The following is an 18,614-nucleotide window of genomic DNA, read 5'->3' as shown; positions in this document are numbered from 1 at the left end:
TATACTACGTATATAATAGTTTTTCATAATAAGAACGGAATTAACATATGAAAGGATGTCGGGTACCATAAAGACACAGATGTTCTGGCACATAACATAAAGATAATTAGTAGGAGGCGCCAGCCAAAATATTTCTCGTTCAGGAAAAAGGGGGGGGGGGGATACGGAAGAATTAACCGAGGAAAGAATAATTCCCCTTCCGATATACTCGAATTAGAGGAAAATTGAGAAGAAAAATCCAACTATGGAAGTACTGTAAAATTATAGGATTCTTACAGCACCTCTTCTTATTTTGATATCGAGTTTTCCTGACCACGGTTGCAAGTAATGGGCCAGAAGCGTGACGCCTCCCAGGAGCGAGGCGCCAGGCAAGCGCGAGGATGCTGCGAGACGCGAGACGCCAGCCAAAAGCGTGACGCCTCCCAGGAGCGAGGCGCCAGGCAAGCGCGAGGACGCTGCGAGACGCGAGACGCCAGCCAAAAGCGTGACGCCTCCCAGGAGCGAGGCGCCAGGCAAGCGCGAGACGCCAGCCAGAAGCGTGACGCCTCCCAGGAGCGAGGCACCAGGCAAGCGCGAGGACGCTGCGAGGCGCGAGACGCCAGCCAGAAGCGTGACGCCTCCCAGGAGCGAGGCGCCAACCAGGCGCAAGACATCAGGATCTCCAATTTCTCAGTATTTGGAGATAGACTTTCCAAGAGTTTCCTCTTTGAGAACTGACACAAGATCAGTTTTTTCCTGACAGGGACACAAGTTATCGCACAGGCGGCCGTGGCCCTTGTCAGGATTAACTGAAATTGCGGAAGTCTCTAACAAGAACAGACTTCTCATGTCAGGTGATATAGTGGTCGCGTGAGCGACTTCTTTCCTGGCAAGAGGAGTTGTTTTGGGAGAAAATTTCTTTGCCAGATCAACCCTCTACTACCAATTATTCTAGATATCGCACAGGCGAACGTAGTACGTGTCAGGATAAGTGGGTTCTTCTGCTTTATAGACCTTTACATGGTGAAGAGAACCGATATCTTTAGAAGTCTCTCGCTTTCCTCAACCTTATGAGACAAGTGATAGAAAATATATCGGACTCATAAGTTAATCTGGGTGCAGGTTTTAGAAAGACCTTGGCAACCCCTTTTTTATTGCACGTTTTGGCTAGTCCCTTGAACAATGCAGCTCCTCTTTCTCCTCTTTCATTGTTATTAACAGGATGTTATATTATCCTACTCCTATGTAAACATATAACAAGGGAGACCTTGTAATGTTTTGGTACTGGAAAAGACTCGTAAGAGCTCTCAGTATTGGGGTGAGGGACTTTTTCAAGTATTTGAACCGTACATTACGGCCTGATGTCCTAGGATAGGAATCTTGAATGATTCTCCTCGATCCCGGATCATTTATTAGGAGAATAGGATAATAATAATTTGTTGTTTTGCTGAATAACAATGATAGAATTTTCCATTTTCTCGTTGCCCAGGCACAAGGACGGGAAGAAAGAATATAAGAGAGAGGTAGCAATCTACGCCATCTTTATTTTATAGAAAGGGGAATAAAATTTAGTCTTTTTCCCCTAAAATATAAACTCTTTACAGAATGTAAGACAAAGGGCGTCAAAGAAAGAGAGGATAATACGTTATGCCTCATTTTAGACTTAGAGAGGTGGATTCACAGAGGTCACGTTCTTCTCACAGCAAGTTTTGGAAGTCTTTTCCAAGACAGTCTGAATATTCTTTCAGCATCTATTTTAAATGGACCTTAACAACCTCTCCACTCTGAGTCTGTCTGCGTGCAGACTGACCAGAAGTGGACATGAATGAGAGGATGTTTCAAGGTAAATGACAGTAGTCATGAATAAGATACGTATATGATTACTGCAGGTCGTGCTAGAGGGAATGAGGAAACTGTCCTCTTCCGATACCTCTGTGAACCACATAGCGGTTTTTTCTTCCCTTTCAGAGGGAAGAATCACCTTTGTATATTTCTGCTATCAAAGAACGCAGTAAAAGGCTATACTCTGTCTCTATAAAGGGAATTGGAGATAGCAGAGCATTAAGATCTTCGGGATCTTATACAATACCTCTATACGACAAGACTAGGAGATCTTATAATTACAATGGGATCCTATTTGGGCCTCAGATTCCGTGTTCTGACAAGATGGAACTGCTCTTCATCAATGTTTCTCTTGGTACTAAACGACCAAAAGGACGAGTGAAAATTTGGGCTTGGAATCTGGAATCAAATTCTAGAAAGACTAGGCAATGGGTTCCTACCAGCATGGTATGTTTGGCAAAAGAACTAAAACCTTTTATTCCTGGATCAACGCTTTCAGATAAAGGATTCGTTGTCCAGGCAATGTATTTACGTTCTCATCTACAAAAGAAGATAAGGTTTAAACGTTTGCTGACAGAGTCTTTGGAATACGATGAGGGGCTTAAAAAACCACTTCCAGAAGGTTCGAAGAGTATTTAAAGACCTAGAAATCAGGAATCCTCCCAATTTCAGCTCAGAATCTCCTTAGACTTCCAGGCTCTTTCCCTGCCTTCGTGCAAGGATAGGGAAGATTTTGAACAAGAGAACTCATCAACATGTAGGAAGTAGTGCTCGTTAGCAACGGAAGTATCAAGTATGATCCTCCTCGGAGGAAGACTGTCTCTCGGACTATTAGATTTCCTATCGTCTACTGGATGTAGCCGACTAAAATTACCTCCCCTTGTTACGGAGGCCATAAGCTCAAAGTGAAAGAATTTCTTCCACCCTTTTCCATTCTCCTGATAAAAGATTGTGGATGTTCAGACTTTCGGACAATGTAGCGCCAATGAGGCGCCAAATGCCAAACAGGGCGTAAAGACGCCAGAGCAAGACAGTCCAAATAAACACTGTCCATTGTCTGATGAGGAGAAGGAGTAGGCCTCCAATCTGGCGCAGATGTGCTAGAGGCGAGTAAATCAGGCAATAAAGTGTCCGAGGTGGACATCGCCAGTTTTCATCGAGACTCTTAACAGCTCGAATCTCCAGCAAGTGGGGAGAAGTCAGCCAGGCGCGAGGAGCCAGCCAGACGCGAGGCGCCAGGCAAAGCGAATGCGCCAGCCAGGCGCGAGGCGACAGCCAGACGCGAGTGAGGCGCCAGCCAGGCGCGAGACGCCAGGCAGGCGAGAGGCGCCAGCCAGGCGCGAGGCGCCAGACTGGCGCGAGGCACCAGAATCGCCAGCCAGGCGCAAGCCAGGCTCTGGGCTTCATCCAGAAGAGATCTATTTCAAAGAAAGCCCTGGTCTTCTTTGGAACAGTGGAATCTCTAAAGTACTTCTTGAGTAACTTGATGATTCCTTCAAACAGCTAAGAATTAAAAGCGCTTGAAGTGCGGGCTTTTAACAATTCTTGTTCTTTCCATAACAATATGTCGTGAGAGACATATTAGCTGTAATAACGGGAGATGCAACTCTGTGGTTGACTTCTCTTTGCACGAAGGAGATCAAGTGGGCCTATGAGAGATCCTTCTCTCTTTGTTATACGTGTCCACGGATGCGTTGCTGGGATAGGGAGACGACACTGATCCTTAACTAGTGAATTATTTTTTTTATTTTTTTTTTAACATAAGTGTATTATTTTCTGGGGTTATTTGAAATGAGTTTGGGGATAGCTCTTTTCTTTTCTTTCAAATTAAGCACAAACCCCGCGTGTTAGATCAGGTGATCGGGATCGGTGTTGCTCCTTAAATTATGCCAATAGGCATTGGTGTATTGTCATGTAAGTGGATAAGGACCCCATTGACAAATGACCACTAGATTCTGTCAAGTAAGTGGATAAGACCCCATTGACAGATCTACAAGAACTCTTAGCCATAGGTCACATCCTCGCTGAGGCTCTTGAGACGAAGCAGACTACTAGCAATAGCTAGGAAGTCGAACCCTTCGTCTAAACACATAGGAACCAAGTTTAATTATTTATTACCTACAACGTATGTTGTTTACCTGTATATTCAGTAATAGCTGTCTTTTACCCTCCACCAATGGTGTGAATCAGCTATGTATATATCTGACGGGTAAGTTGAATGTATAAAAATGATATTGTTATGATACAATAAAGTTTTATACATACTTACCTGGCAGATATATACAATTAAATGGCCCACCCAGCCTCCCCTCAGGAGACAGCTGGAAGAAAAAATATGAATTAGAAAACGGGTATGGTTCCTATTCCCGCCACCCAGCGGCGGGGGGTAGATCACCTGACCTACCTGCCGTGTGTGCCGCGAAATTCGAATTTCTGTCGGGGACGACGGAGTAATAGCTATGTATATATCTGCCAGGTAAGTATGTATAAAACTTTATTGTATCATAACAATATCATTTTAATACAGGACTTTTTTTTTATCATTACATCCAAGGTTTTACAACAGTTTGTTGCCCTTTGATTTTGATTGAAGGCAACACAAGTAATTTTTGCTCTTTAGCAAGAGAAAATATAACCATCTCATATACAGTTGAATTTGTTAAATAATTTCTAAGGATAATACTATTTAATGCCATACTATTCTGAACATGCACCATTGGGAAGATTCTTCTTTTCAGTCTCATTGATGATAAATAATTTTTTTGTTTTTAAATAAATCAAGTTATAAGTCATGGTAGTTGGAACAACCCTACCCTCCAATAGTAATTGTGACTTTCGATGATGAGTGATTTCTTTCTCAAATGATAAAATTATTGTAATTATGTCATGGATTGTATTTCTGTTTAAGGAACGAATCCTCCTATTGGAAGAGGAGAACAAAGACTTACGTGCTGAATTACTGTTATGTCAAGAAGCAGCCAAACAAGCCTTTCTAAGGAGTGCCAATGCCCTCAACTCAGAAGCCTTAACAATGTTCCAGGTAAGATCACTTTTCACTAACTTGCCAAAGTAGCAGAGTTGTTGTAAATTGACTTTGTTTTGGGGAAAAATGCTATTTTCTTAACTTGTGAATATCAAATGGCTAAGAAGGCTTTGCCACCCATAACCCTGGGTCTCTGATCTGGACAGCAGGAGGGTATGCCCATGATGTTCTAGAAGTCTTTAAGTTATTTTAAATCTTTAGGTCAGTTTTTGCTATTTTTTCATGTGCATGTTTTTGTTTACAGAATTTAACGAAAAAATGTATAGAATTACAAGGCTGGTTGTGTTTTCATGTCTTTAAAATGTCAAAGAATTCTTCCCATCATTTGTGGGGCTTCTACCTCATGAATTGTATTTATGTTTACCATGTATATAGGTTTCCCCTTCAATTTATAATTAAACTCTTAATGAAAATACTTTTCACAATACATAGTGAAAAAGCATTGAAACTACAAAGTTTGAAAAACATACAGTACCTTAGGTCCTTGAAAAATGATTACCAGATTCAATGGTCTTCTTTCTATATTCTATGACATTAATAAGTTAGCAAGTGAGGAAGTTAACATTATAGTTAAACAAGTTCTGGGAAAGTTTTTATAATTTGCATGTGGGGATTTTATGGTGTAAATGGGCACTTTGGTAGGTTTCCATAATTGTCTTTATTGGTTTCAAGTAATGTAACAATATAAAGTAAGTCTTCTGCGCTTCCATTTGCAACGCTTTTGTAATTATATTTCTTTTGTAATTATATTTCTGTGCTTTTAAATTACAGTTGTACTTAGGATTTTACATATTCATTGTTGCTTGAAAATTAAAATAAGATGGATGTGCTCCTATTTCCAAACCATATATTTTGTTCTGTTTGCTGAAAACAAAGAAAGTCATTATTCAAATATGAGACTGCTAATGGAATACCAGTTGTGTACTTTGAGTGAGGATGAGCTCAGCTAGGAAAATTGCCCTTACTTAACAAGGCTGCTCTTTGTAGCAATGATGATTCATGCTGGAGCAGTGGACTGTATTTTTAAGATTTTTTTCAGTTATCATTGCTCTTTAGATATCAACCCTTAAACGGCGAAGCGGTAATCTAAAAATCGTCTCCCGTATGCCAGCGGCGTTCGCAAGTGAGCGCCGAAGCGGAAAAAATGTTTTTTTCAAAAAATCACAGCACGCTTAGTTTTCAAGATTAAGAGTTCATTTTTGGCTCCTTTTTTGTCATTTCCTGAAGTTTAGTATGCAACCATCAGAAATGAAAAAAAATATCATTATCATATATAAATATTGGGATATATGAAAGCTCGACAAAAAATTTCATATAGTATAATTGTATACAAATTGCGCTGTGAGCAAATCAGTTAAAGCTAACAAGTTAATTTTTTTCGTTGTATTGTACACTAAATTGCAATCATTTTGATATATAATGCATTGTAAAACGATCAAGGCAACACAGAAAATATTATCACAAAATGATGCATGAATTCGTAACTCGCGGACGTAAAAAAAGCTGTTTTCAAAAATTCACCATAAATCGAAATATTGTGCTAGAGACTTCCTGTTTGTTGCAAAATGAAGGTAATTGATTGAATATTACTAGGCTGTAAGTGTTGTAGCTTACAATTGCAGTTTTTGACCATTTCGGTCGAGTTAAAGTTGACCGAAGGATGAATTTTTTCTATTTATCGTTATTTATATGAAAATTTTTCAAAACTGATAAAAGCTACAACCATAGGTTGTTTATTGTTGTATTCTACATGAAATTGTGCACATTTTCATATATAAAACTTTATGTAACGGCTAATTTAAAATGGTGCAAACATTACGACAATCGGACGAAAAAATGTATGATTTTTTCGGAAGAGTTACCGCGCGGACGTAAGGAAAAAGTTTAATTCATAAATTCACCATAAATCGAAATATTGTGCTAGAGACTTCCAATTTGTTGCAAAATAAAGGTAAATGATTGAATATTACTAGAATGTAAGAGTTTTAGCTTACAATTGCATTTTTTAACCATTTCGGTTGAGTCAAAGTTGACCGAAGGTTGATATTTTGGCACTTATCGTTATTTATATGAAAATATTTCAAGACTGATAAAAGCTACAACCATGGGTAGTTTTTAGTTGTATTCTACATGAAATTGCGCACATTTCCATATATAAAACTTTATGTAACAGCTAGTTTAAAATGGTGCAAACATTACGACAATCGGACGAAAAAATGTATGAATTTTTCGGAAGAGTTACTGCGCGGATGTAAGGAAAAAGTTTTTTCATAAATTCACCATAAATCAAAATATTGTGCTAGAGACTTCCAATTTGTTGCAAAATGAAGGTAAATGATTGAATATTACTAGAATATAAGAGTTTTGGCACTTATCGTTATTTATATGAAAATATTTCAAAACTGATAAAAGCTACAACCATGAGTTGTTATTTGTTGTATTCTACATGAAATTGCGCACATTTTCATATATAATACTCCATGTAACGGCTAATATAAAATGGTGCAAAAATTATGTCAAAGTGACAAAATAATTTCTGAGATGTGTCGCTGATACTTTTTAGTGCGAGAAGAAAGAAATTTGCGCCTGCGCGCCTGGGTAATGATTGTAAACAAAACAGCACCTTGATCCGTGAGCTCCCAGCATCCCCCAAGGCGCGTGATTCAAAAGTTTTCGCCTAGTAGGCCTATAACTATTTTTCCGCGAATTTTAAATAAAAACTTTTTTATATCGACGTACCATACGTCCAATCGGCACCCAGCAGACAATTTATATCGACGTTTAATACGTCCAATCGGCGTTAAAGGGTTAAGTAACTGTTTTACCTTTAGATGTTGCCCACAGGTACACTGAATGCACAGTTACCTGATGGAGACATTGAACATGGAATATTAAATGTAAGAGAGAATTAGATTGCCTTGGTTTCAACCAACAGCAAATACCATGTTGAATCTTGTAAAAGAATTTTATGAAGTTACTCAATGTTTTTAGCTTTTATAGTTAAATATAATTTTTAATTGAAGCATATCCTATAAACCCAGTCTTACGAATTAATAATTTTAGCTCTTAGCTTTGCAGTATACCAGTAGTACCATTAGTATAATGGCAGTCTTAACTTTTCATTTTCATGTCACTGCAATGTCCTCAAAGCTACAGTTGGAAGAATCACAAGTAAATTATTGGTTTCCATGAGAAAATATTTGCATTTCATGAAAGTATTTAGATGCTTGGGTGCTAAGGATAACTTTTATCCTTTTTATAAATTTATGAATTTGTTTTCAGTAGTAAGTAAATTTGATTTTTATTTCATTTTACAATTTCTCAAGGATGCAGCAACACGGCGCTTAGGGTTTGATGAAGGTTGTTCTCAAGGAAGTCAGTCCTCTCAAAATTCCTCACCTTCTGGTTCACCTGGGCCATGTTCACATGTTAATCGGAAAAATAGTAATGCTGGTGGGGGTGCTGCAACAACCAGTGGGAACAATAAAGAAAACATGGGAACATATAGAAGGACAGATGATAGAAGTAAACACACTGAAGGAAGAGCAGGAACAAGAAATGAAGGTGCTTCTGGAAGTGATGATGATAGATCATTCATTGCCACCTATGGTAGTGATGATCAGAGTAATGTTCACACTTTCCATGGAAATTATCCCTATGTAGATGATACCCAGAGAGGGCATAGTACCTATGTAGGAAGGGGTGGTTATGAATCTGATCCCCATCACCTACCAGATTCTAGGCCTTCAGGACTGTACCCTTATGTCACATCAGGTGATCTAGGGGTTGGTGGTGCACAAATTCCACCTCTGAACAGGACTGTGAACATATCTAGCTTTAACCCAGATGCGCTTCAGCAGGAGTCAAGGGCTTATCTTCAGCAGCTAAAGGAGGAAAGACGAAGGCGTCCTGACCCAGGAGCTATATCCATGTTTGAATCTCAAACCAAAGCTCAGAAAATGGCTCCACCTCAAGTAGACCCCAAGCGAAAGATATGTTCTTGTAAGTCTCGCAAAACTACTGCTGAGTTCCAAGGACCTTACAGGTGCCCGTACTGTACACCTGTTCAAAATTCAAATTTTGGTCATGCTAAGGATGTGAAGAAAAGTTCAAACATGACTCGCAGTAATATCCTTGCAGGTACAAATAAGGATAAGAAGAAAGTGCTTTACACACCTAGTGCATCTACCATTGTGATAGAAAAACATATAACAAGATAGGGATTCTTTAGATATTAGTTTATTTTAGCTGCAAGTTTATTATTTAAATGTTGTTATACTTTGCAACTTTGAAAAGTGTGATGTAATTTTTAGAGTGGATGTTTGTTAAGGAAATGTATTTTTAATGTGTATTTATTTTTATTACTAAATATTTTAACTAATCATATTGAGGTTGTGCAATTTTTCCTGTTAGTAAAAGCAACAGTACCTCTCACAGCATAATGTTGTTGTGGCATTGCATTACCATTTAGAAATTCATGGTTGGAGAATTCTTAACTGTGCTATAGCCCTTTGCTTGACCAATCTATGAGATTTTGTCTTTGCTTAGTTGTTTAATCTGTGTAGAAGAGGTCTAAGTGTGCAAAAGGGTTAATTCTATATATACTATGTTAAAAAGACAGAAATTTCTGCTCTTGTTAAATGGACACCAAGAATTTTATAACAATGAAGTACAAAATTTGTACCATTAACCTCTTTCATTGCAAGACAGGAAGCTAAACCCCTATGGATATACCTTAAAAACTGAAACGCATTAACTCTTCCTAAAAAAAAAGAGTTGAGAATATTAACATCAGTGGTCTGTTTATGCTATGTACTGCATTATAATAATACAGTAATAATAATATGCTAGGCTGGATCAAGAAATGGTGTAGTTGGTGAGGTATGAGGGTGAACTAGTAAAACGAAAATTCTATTGATTAACAGATCTCGTACAGATTTCCCACCCCATCCTCCGCTTCACGTGGATGGAACTTTGCTGATTGAGTTTGAAACAAACTATTCCAGGCGTCTAACGTTTGAGTAACATCAAGTGAAAGTTACAGCAAATGCTACACAAAAGTCAAGTATTGTTTATAAGGTCTCATAATTTATATGTAACTGATAAAATCAGTGAACCTGATTTTAAGCCATTTATACTTCCTTTACTGGAATACTGTTCTCCGGTGTGGATGTCGGCTTCTACCAGAGATTTATATTTTTTAGATTGAGTGGTTCATGGCAGTAGGTTTGTTTCCTGATACTACTAGTAGGTTTGTTTCTTAATATGTAGTACTAATAATGGATGGTCTCTTGTTTGTCACTTTTTCAAAAGTTGTATTTCAACAGAGATCTTTTACATTCACAATTGATCCCTGATCCCCTTTACCCACCTAAAGCAACCAGATTTGCTGATCAGCAGCACCAACAGGCAGTAAATGTGCCTCAATGTAAAAAATCTCAGTTCCAGAGGTCTTTTATTCCCCACACTGTTGGACTGTGGAATAGCATCCCAGATGATGTTGTGCAGTTGGTACTTTAGAAGTTCAAGAGAAAATGCAATGCATTACTATCCTAATACTATTCTTCTTGCACTGTAGTACATTTTTTATATCTGTTTATTATTATTTCCTTTTTAATAAGTGGGGCCCCTTCCTTCAGTGTTTCCCCTTACTTCCTCTTACTTCTTCCTAATGAAAACCATATTCTTTGGAAGCTTGAATTTGAAGTCAATGGCCCCTGTGGGCTTGTTCCATATGAATAGGTTTCATGTACTGAATAATAATCATTCTGAAGTGTACCACTGTGTGGCTTCTTGTTAGCAACATAGATATGGAAAGATGTTATTTATTTGTTGGGCTAAAAAAAATTACTGAGAGCTCTGATTTTGAAAGGAAATTCATGATCATTGCACCATGGCTCTGACAAAATCAGCCCCTTCATGATGTTTTGGCCTGAAATGTCTTGGCAAGAAATTTGGCTTTCATGGTTTTGCATAATACCAGTACTATAATATACCACTGACAAATGGTCATAATTAAGGATTTGTATAGGATTGCACTTAACCTCATAGATAAACAGTACAGTAATAAGTACAACCACTATTTGTGTGTTGAATCACAACTTTTTTGTGGACACAATCTCTTCAGTTTCTCATAATTATATAGATTTAATTCTAAAATGGTACTCTTGGATGTGTGATTCTATTAAAATGGAGTTTTTTAATATTTAATGTATTCATAATGCAATTTTAGTGATACTCTTGTTTGTGTTCCAAACTAGTAATTTTTCTGCTGCCGTCAAACTGGGCCTTTCTGATTGATAATGAATGCACCTCTGAACACCTTGATGCCTTTATCATACAGGTACAGTACTATTAAGGGAGGATCAATTTGAAGGTGGATGGTATCAGAATATGTCATCTATCATAATCATAAATATTTTTACTTCAACTTTCTTACAATAGGGTTAGGTATGAAATGAATTCTCTACACCTTCTGTCCTGTGTTTTTTATGCCTAAATTCCTGTCAGGTATATGTTCAAAATATCCCCCTTTTCCATGATTTTTTGGGGTATTCTTACTGTTCTTCATCTTAACCTCTTGCACATCTTTTGTTATTATGACCAACTATTCGTCATCCCATCTCATCTCAGGTTTTGAAATTTTGGACTTTTTTTTTTCCAGCTTCTTGAAACCACGGATCTCCAAAGTACCATACCAGGCCTTATGTGCCAATCGTAAATCTGTACTGTATTTACTAATGGAACAGTTTTAAAAGGGATCCAAACTTTGTTCTGCACTCCTTTGCAGCTTCTTGTATTCCCTTTATAAATAGCAAATTAGCAAATGGCTCAATGCTAAATCTTGAAGGACATCAGCAATTTTCTCTTAATTCTGATACATCTGCAGTTGTCTTCAGTCTGGGTCTATTGTTATGGTAAGAGTAATATTGTTAGTTTAATGAGTTCTGGCATCATTTGCCTTCATAATGTTCAAAGATATCTTCACAGCAGTATGCTAAATCAGAAATAGTAGTGAGAAATTTCATACGCATACATGATTCTTCAACAGTAAGAGGATAATATAGGGCAACTCTAATTAGGAGATCTGTGCTTCTGGCAAAGGCATTCATGTATTATAATTACCATTAAATACTTAATATAATTGGAAAACTAATTAGCGAGATTATTAATTTGTTTTTGTCAAACAACTAAATGCAGTTGCAGTGGTAACAAGAATAGTGACAATAAAAGAAATAACAGGCTTGAAAAAGGACATGAATAAAGGACACAATATGATTAAATATATAAAAAAAAATTAATGTTGTAGAGGAATACAACTCACTAGCTTGAGCATCCCAAGCGCTCAATTAGATTCCTACCAAGTCTGTTTTAGGCAGATGGGCTTATTATGTTACTTGCCCAACCTTTATTACTATCTATGAAGAATCATAGCCTTCCAATGTGGGTCTGGATCTAATTACTTTTCCTTTGGAAGTTGACAGGTTCAAGGGCAAAGAAATTCCAGTTAGTTTACATTTACAGAAGTATGTATATTATACGTAGTAGCATGTACAATGATAAATTATGGTAATTTGTGTATAAAACTGTCCTCGTCTAATTGTACCAAACCTTGCCTGAAATTGGGCTCTTCTGTTTGGTACCATTTTTCTATGCTGAACTCGGGGAAGAAAAAGCCTATTTCTTTAGCAGCAGTTTCAGGGGCATCTGAAAAGGAGAGAATAATTATTTTTACCGATCCATGTTATTGTAAAATTTTATCTTCGGCTCAGCAAAAAAAGTAACACCTTAGAAGAATGTGACTAATTATTCCACAATACTGTATATAATTTACTGTTGAGAAACAGAAGATAGTACTGAAGATCAACATCATTGTAGGCCAAATATAAACCATCCTATTTTACTTGTCTCTTGATCATATAATCTGGATTTTGACTCCCAAAAGTAAAGTCATCCTCTGAAAAGGTGATGTGGCAGTGATTATGGAGAGTGAGGATGAACAACCTGGTTTATCCAAGGTTATCTCTACCTTCACAGTGGACACACAAGTAGTAGTTGAAATACCAACCATTTTTATTCCATTTAATACAATACACATCCATAAATATTCCTTTCCAGCTGGTTTGGGCTCTTGCTCTAGGACAGACTGTATATCCACAAATATTACCTGAGTAGCTATTACCTTTCATTTCTAGTCCTAGTGTTAGTGAAAGAAATTTTATTTGTATTTCCCTTATCTCTAAATAGCCCTTTTATCCAGTGTGTGAAAATCTTAAAATTCTCCATTAAATTTACTAAAACCAGTGCTATTTGGGATCACATAGAAAAGCATCTTCACAACCTTCTCAGAAGTTTATTCCACCAATTAAATAATCATAGCTTCTCTCTTGATCATCAAATTTATGGCTTTATCATTGTTTTCTGCTATTTGCAGACCATAATCTTGTCTGGAGAGATAACAATCCAACAGGTAGACCAAGGCAGCTGTAGGTGACTGCACCTCTTTCTGGCTTTTACTCTTTGTTCATTCCCATTACTTGTACCCACATAGTTGTCTAACCTCTGATTGTATTATAAATCAGTAAAGTATTTTGAAAAATTGTAAAAAGCTGCATTGGCATTCAACTTACCTGACCCATGAGTTGAATTACGAGTATCTGTCAGCCCATACAAACCCCTTATTGTATCTGGCGCTTCATATTTTGTTTTGAACACCTTTGTAGGGCCCATAAGTAATCTCCACCTCTTTATAGCATCTTCATGGGCAAGTATAAGGGCTTGAGTTGGACCACTGTAAGTATAAAAAATAGAAACTGGTGGAGTAAAACTGATATTAAAAACGAGACAACTATTTAACTACTGTTTATGGTTGGTGAGTCGGTTGAGATGTTGGCACCTAATTCAACTTATTTTATTTAGATTGTTTTCTCATTGTCATGAGCAAAATGCATGATGGACTTTCCTAACTACTAAGTAACAATCCAGGTTTTCTTCAACATTTATTAAATTTCAACAAGAATACTGCTGCACAGAATTTGTAGCATTTGTCAAAATTATTAACAGTCAGTGTAAAAGGTACCTTGTTGTACTAGTATACTCAAGACAGCATTTCTTATTTCTTAATCTTATACGATACACTCAACTGGCACCAATATGTAACTAGGTATAGCCAGTCATATATGAATACTACGTGTTTGCTGTAAAAGTGTGACAACATACTTTCTTGAAAAATATATAAAAGCTCCTAATATTATTACAGAAATACATATCTACAGGTAGCTGTGAATCTTTTAACATTGTAAAGTTCCAAATTAAATTAGTATGCCATTTTTTTGGTGCAATAACTGTTTTTGGATGGAAATTATTTTTATAATGTCAGGAGTGATACTAGACTTTTGTAGTTGATGGTATAATGTTCATGAAAGGTAAAATGATAGAACTGCCAAAAGAAAGAGACCATCATTATGGGAAAGGACTTGCATTATTTATTCCAAACTGTCAGCAACCTGACAGTCTATGGATGAAGATTCTGTTGAGAGGACTGAATGCAAGAATTAAAATTTTTTATAACGAACTGAGAATATAGATCTGTCATTCAACAAAGACCACTATAAAATATCCAAAGGGCATTAAGCTGAAAAGGAGAGGTCTTCCGAAAATGAAAATAAAAAAGCAAATGTGTTTCTTGTTCAGATCCAAGAGAAACCCTGTTTCAACTGAGTAAATTTTAGTCTGATGACAAAGTGAGAAATATGACTTATTTTTTATCAATTTGTGGTTTTCATAGCTTACAAATCTGAGGTCCTAACAATAGGATAAATCTTCTGGCACCAGTTGGAAAGCGGTTAAAAAACAATCAAAGATTGTAAATGCAAGGAATCTGTGGCATCTGGCATCCGATGCATAGTTGAGGCGGAAGCAAGTCAAGAGAGTGCTTTTAAATACATTGACACATGAGTCTTTCTTCCAACCCAGGATGAAATGTAAGAGGGGCAGCTAGAGGTACATAGTCAATGTTAAGACCTCAGGTTTGTTAGCTATGAAAAATACAAATTTATTAAAAATTTGTCATTTGTTCATATGCGGAACAAACCTACAGTCTTAACAATAGGATACTTGGAGGGAGGTATGAGAATCCTGAAACACCAAGGTTCAGCACACTTGATCATTCTTGGCAATGAGATTGCTAAAGAAGAAGACCTAAGCCTTTGAGATGTTAGATATTTGAATTCTAACACTCAGTCCACTGGGTTCAAATACAATGAAACATGACTAGATTCATTGCCTTCATGACATTCATGGAAGTCCAAAAGAACTATATATGTTCAGGCAACAAACCATGTCGGCTACAAGAAATGGGTTTGCCACCACTCCTTACTCCCCTTGCTGGAGAGAGGAGTTTAAGTTACTGAGAAGCAGATTTGCATGTTGCATGAAACATGAAAAGTGCTGTAACAGTGTGGCTGCAATACTCACCTGCATCTAAGGCAAGATAGCACCTCAGCGGCGTGGTTGGTATGGTATTAGCGTCCCACCTTGGTGGTCGTGGGTTCGATTCTCGGCCATTCCATTGAGGAGTGAGAGATGTGTATTTCTGGTGATAGAAGTTCACTCTCGATGTGGTTCGGAAGTCACGTAAAGCCGTTGGTCCCGTTGCTGAATAACCACTGGTTCCATGCAACGTAAAAGCACCATACAAACAAACAATCTAAGGCAAGATACAAATTGTCCTGCCAGGGGCACCAGATGAGTCACACTTGTTGAACAGCCACCACTAGACCCTAGGAAAATGGGTTCAAGGATCTGTGGGCAATGCTCTTTATGCAGAAAAGTGTGAATATGGTTTGAGGCATTCATGAACCAACATTCAAATCCTAGGAACAGATAAGTACTTTAAAATGCCAGGGAGGAACTTATTCCGCTGATGGCATGCGCTTCTGCATGCACCCAATTGGTGGAGAACTTAACAATGAGGAGGCAGCTTGTCTAAACATCTCGTGTGGAAAACCAAAAGGGTGTTCTAGGACACCTCTCTTGACCTGGCCTGTGTTAACATGAAGTCTACCCCATAGGGGGTTAGTGCTGTCAGTGCACCTCATGAATGCACTATAGACATTACTTAAGGTTCTTTGCAACGTGCCTTCGGCCCTAGCAGTAAACCCTTCCGTTCTTTTTTACTGTACCTCCTTTCATATTCTCTTCCTTCATCTTACTTTCCACCCTCTCCTAATAGTTTATTCATAGTGCAACTGCCAGGTTTTCCTCCTGTTACACCCTTCAAACCTTTTACTGTCAATTTCCATTTCAGTGCTGAATGACCTCATAGGTCACAGTGCTTGGCCTTTGCCCTAAATTCTATATTCAATTAATCAACATTAGGTCTACAACACCTAACCTCTAGGAGACGAGATAACTACACAGAGCTTGATGGAACCCTGAAGCTTTCCAACCCTACCAAGGAAACCTAGGTCAGAAGGAAAACTGCTCACAAAGTCTGTTTCCTGGGAGATGGAAACAAAGGAGGTTGAGAGAGAATACTCAGTACTAGAGTAAGACCCCAACTCAGTAAGGTCCCATACTCAGTACCTGAGTAAGGTCCCAAGTAGTAGGTCTGAGTTTCCTAGGTGAACCACACCAAAGATTCTGAGGGCAAAGAGAGGTCAGCATCCTTCAGACAAACTAAACACAATTACGCCTTGTAGCACCTCACCAGTATCAACAGAAGGAACCTCCTCTGTTCTGAAATACATTCAGAAGATCTTTTCTGCTGAGCAGGAACTTAGAGTGGAGAGAAACCCTTTTGATGTCACCAATCATGGCAGCAGACTGCTCATCTTATATACGACTTGACTCCTCTGAAGTAATAGCCCTACATGTGAGTTGCTGCATTGCAGGAAATATCTCCAGTAAGAGATACTGGATCGACTCCATGCATGAAGAGATTAAGATCCTAATGATTGGAGGTATCTCTCCACATGAAACAGGCGAAAAAGGTTGTGCTAGGGAGGAATCTCTCTCCTCTACTCAGCTTGGGGTTAAGGAGTTACTAGGGTTAACCAAAGACTTTAGAGCTTGCCAAAGGCAGTTGCCCATAAATCTCCCCTCTGAATTGTTCCTGTACTTGTGAGCCTCCTACGAAGGTTGGGGTGCTCATCTTGAAGAGCTCCTAGCCTTGGGCAGGAGTTGAGCACAACTTCCTCAGACTTTAGAAAATTCGAGGAAGACAGGTGTGGGCACTCCATCGTTCAGCCTCCGAGAGAATTCCCAGAAGCAAGAAGGGAGTCTTCTGCTCCAACAAACAATTCTGAGACCAGGAACAGAAGACCTCCAGCTTCCTTTCGAAGAGAAGAGGTCTAAAATAAGAATCAAATTGCATCAGTGGTTCCTTGCCCTCACTCCTAGAGAGGTTATTGCTGCTGAAGTACATTAAAATGAGACCTGTTTCTGCAGCTTTCCAAGAGTGCAAAATGTGAGATATTGTTATATGTTTTATACTTAGAATATGAAAAACATTATCAAAGCATTATTGCATTATTAAATAGTCTGGAATAACCAGAGTTAATAGCCACAGTTAATTATGCACATACTTACCTTATGTTCATTGTGCATACTCTTGATTAATGCAGTTCAGCTTTAAAATCATTCTCCTTTAGGGGTAGTACCATCAGTGCACCTCACATGGTACACTGTTGTCATTACTAAAGTGTTGCAGCATCCCTTTGGCCCATACTTTACTGCTATTCATGTATTCTATCTTCCATCTTGTTGCCAAATCTCTAATTACTCTTCTTAGTGCTACTGTAAGGGTTTTCTCCCAGTTTCACTGTCAGATGCTGGTTCTTCATCAAATTTGTTTTCTGAATTACGCTATCTTGTCCAACCACTCCAGCACTTTTTTTTTTCACAATCCAAAGCATGGAATGGCTTCAAGTGCCCGAGTGTTTGGCTTTACAGCCTACATAATGATGATTCAAAACTCATTACCAGCATAAGTAATCAGAAAGTTGTAAAATGGTTGTGGTTAAAGTGATTTATAATTATGGTATTCCATTTTATCTGAATTGCTCAATAATGCTATTTTTATGAGTCCAGATCTCTCTGAAATGTTTATTACATTGAATTTGTAGTATTTATACTGCCATACCCACCTGTATATTGGATGCTCCATTAATCTTCAGCTGGGATGTCCAACATGCTGTTATGAGTTTCAGATACATACAGCTGTCAGGAAATGACAAGTGTTATGCCCTCATCATAGTGTAACGACCAGCCCAAAACATCTGACAGGCTCATGGGACATGCAGCTTCATAACATCTCGACTGCCTTTACCATTGTCTTTCAAGTCCTTGGCCAAGTAGTGAAGACTATTTCATTAATGCAGTAATGTTACTTATGCAAGAGAGGTGAGTACCAATATACCAATGCTGCAGTTACTGGTTGTCTTTTGGGCTGGTAATAACATTTAATGTCCTTGTGCGCATATTGAGATGTAGTGTCTCTTGAGCAGAATTTTCTCATTTTCCTGCATTATGGGTTTGTATTGTTAGACAGTGAAGAATAGTGAAGAGTTTCATGCTTGTTAACTACACTTTGCTAGTTTTGAAACTTTTCCTTTTTTTGTGACGTATTTAGAGCTTGTAGTGATTTCTACTCTGTCTGCTATGCAAAAGCAGTGATCACAGTAGCTGTGTTTAGTGTTCTTGGGTGTAAGACAACTAGGAAAACATATTCAAAGACTGCAACTCTTCA

General features: G+C 38.0%; 2 protein-coding genes across 3 annotated transcripts in view; one reads left to right on the top strand and one right to left on the bottom strand.

The window, feature by feature from the left end:
• The window catches only part of LOC135200281 (uncharacterized), a 100,987-nt gene extending 91,742 nt beyond the window's left edge, over positions 1 to 9,245 (top strand). For both annotated transcript variants that reach the window (XM_064228770.1, XM_064228769.1), the window contains 2 exons: positions 4,730 to 4,861; positions 8,191 to 9,245. In XM_064228770.1, the coding sequence (XP_064084840.1) occupies positions 4,730 to 4,861; positions 8,191 to 9,084 (1,026 nt within the window). In that variant the 3' untranslated portion in view covers positions 9,085 to 9,245. The remainder of the gene's footprint in view (positions 1 to 4,729; positions 4,862 to 8,190) is intronic.
• Positions 9,246 to 12,375: 3,130 nt separating this feature from the next.
• The window catches only part of LOC135200283 (nucleoside diphosphate kinase 6-like), a 31,416-nt gene continuing 25,177 nt past the window's right edge, over positions 12,376 to 18,614 (bottom strand). The window contains exons 4-5 of the mRNA XM_064228775.1: positions 13,495 to 13,655; positions 12,376 to 12,571 (exon numbers count right to left, since the gene is read on the bottom strand). Of these exons, the coding sequence (XP_064084845.1) occupies positions 12,429 to 12,571; positions 13,495 to 13,655 (304 nt within the window). The 3' untranslated portion in view covers positions 12,376 to 12,428. The remainder of the gene's footprint in view (positions 12,572 to 13,494; positions 13,656 to 18,614) is intronic.

The sequence above is a fragment of the Macrobrachium nipponense genome, chromosome 26, assembly GCF_015104395.2.
Source record: "Macrobrachium nipponense isolate FS-2020 chromosome 26, ASM1510439v2, whole genome shotgun sequence".
Classification (NCBI taxonomy): domain Eukaryota; kingdom Metazoa; phylum Arthropoda; class Malacostraca; order Decapoda; family Palaemonidae; genus Macrobrachium; species Macrobrachium nipponense.
This window is presented reverse-complemented; position numbering and strand designations above follow the sequence as displayed.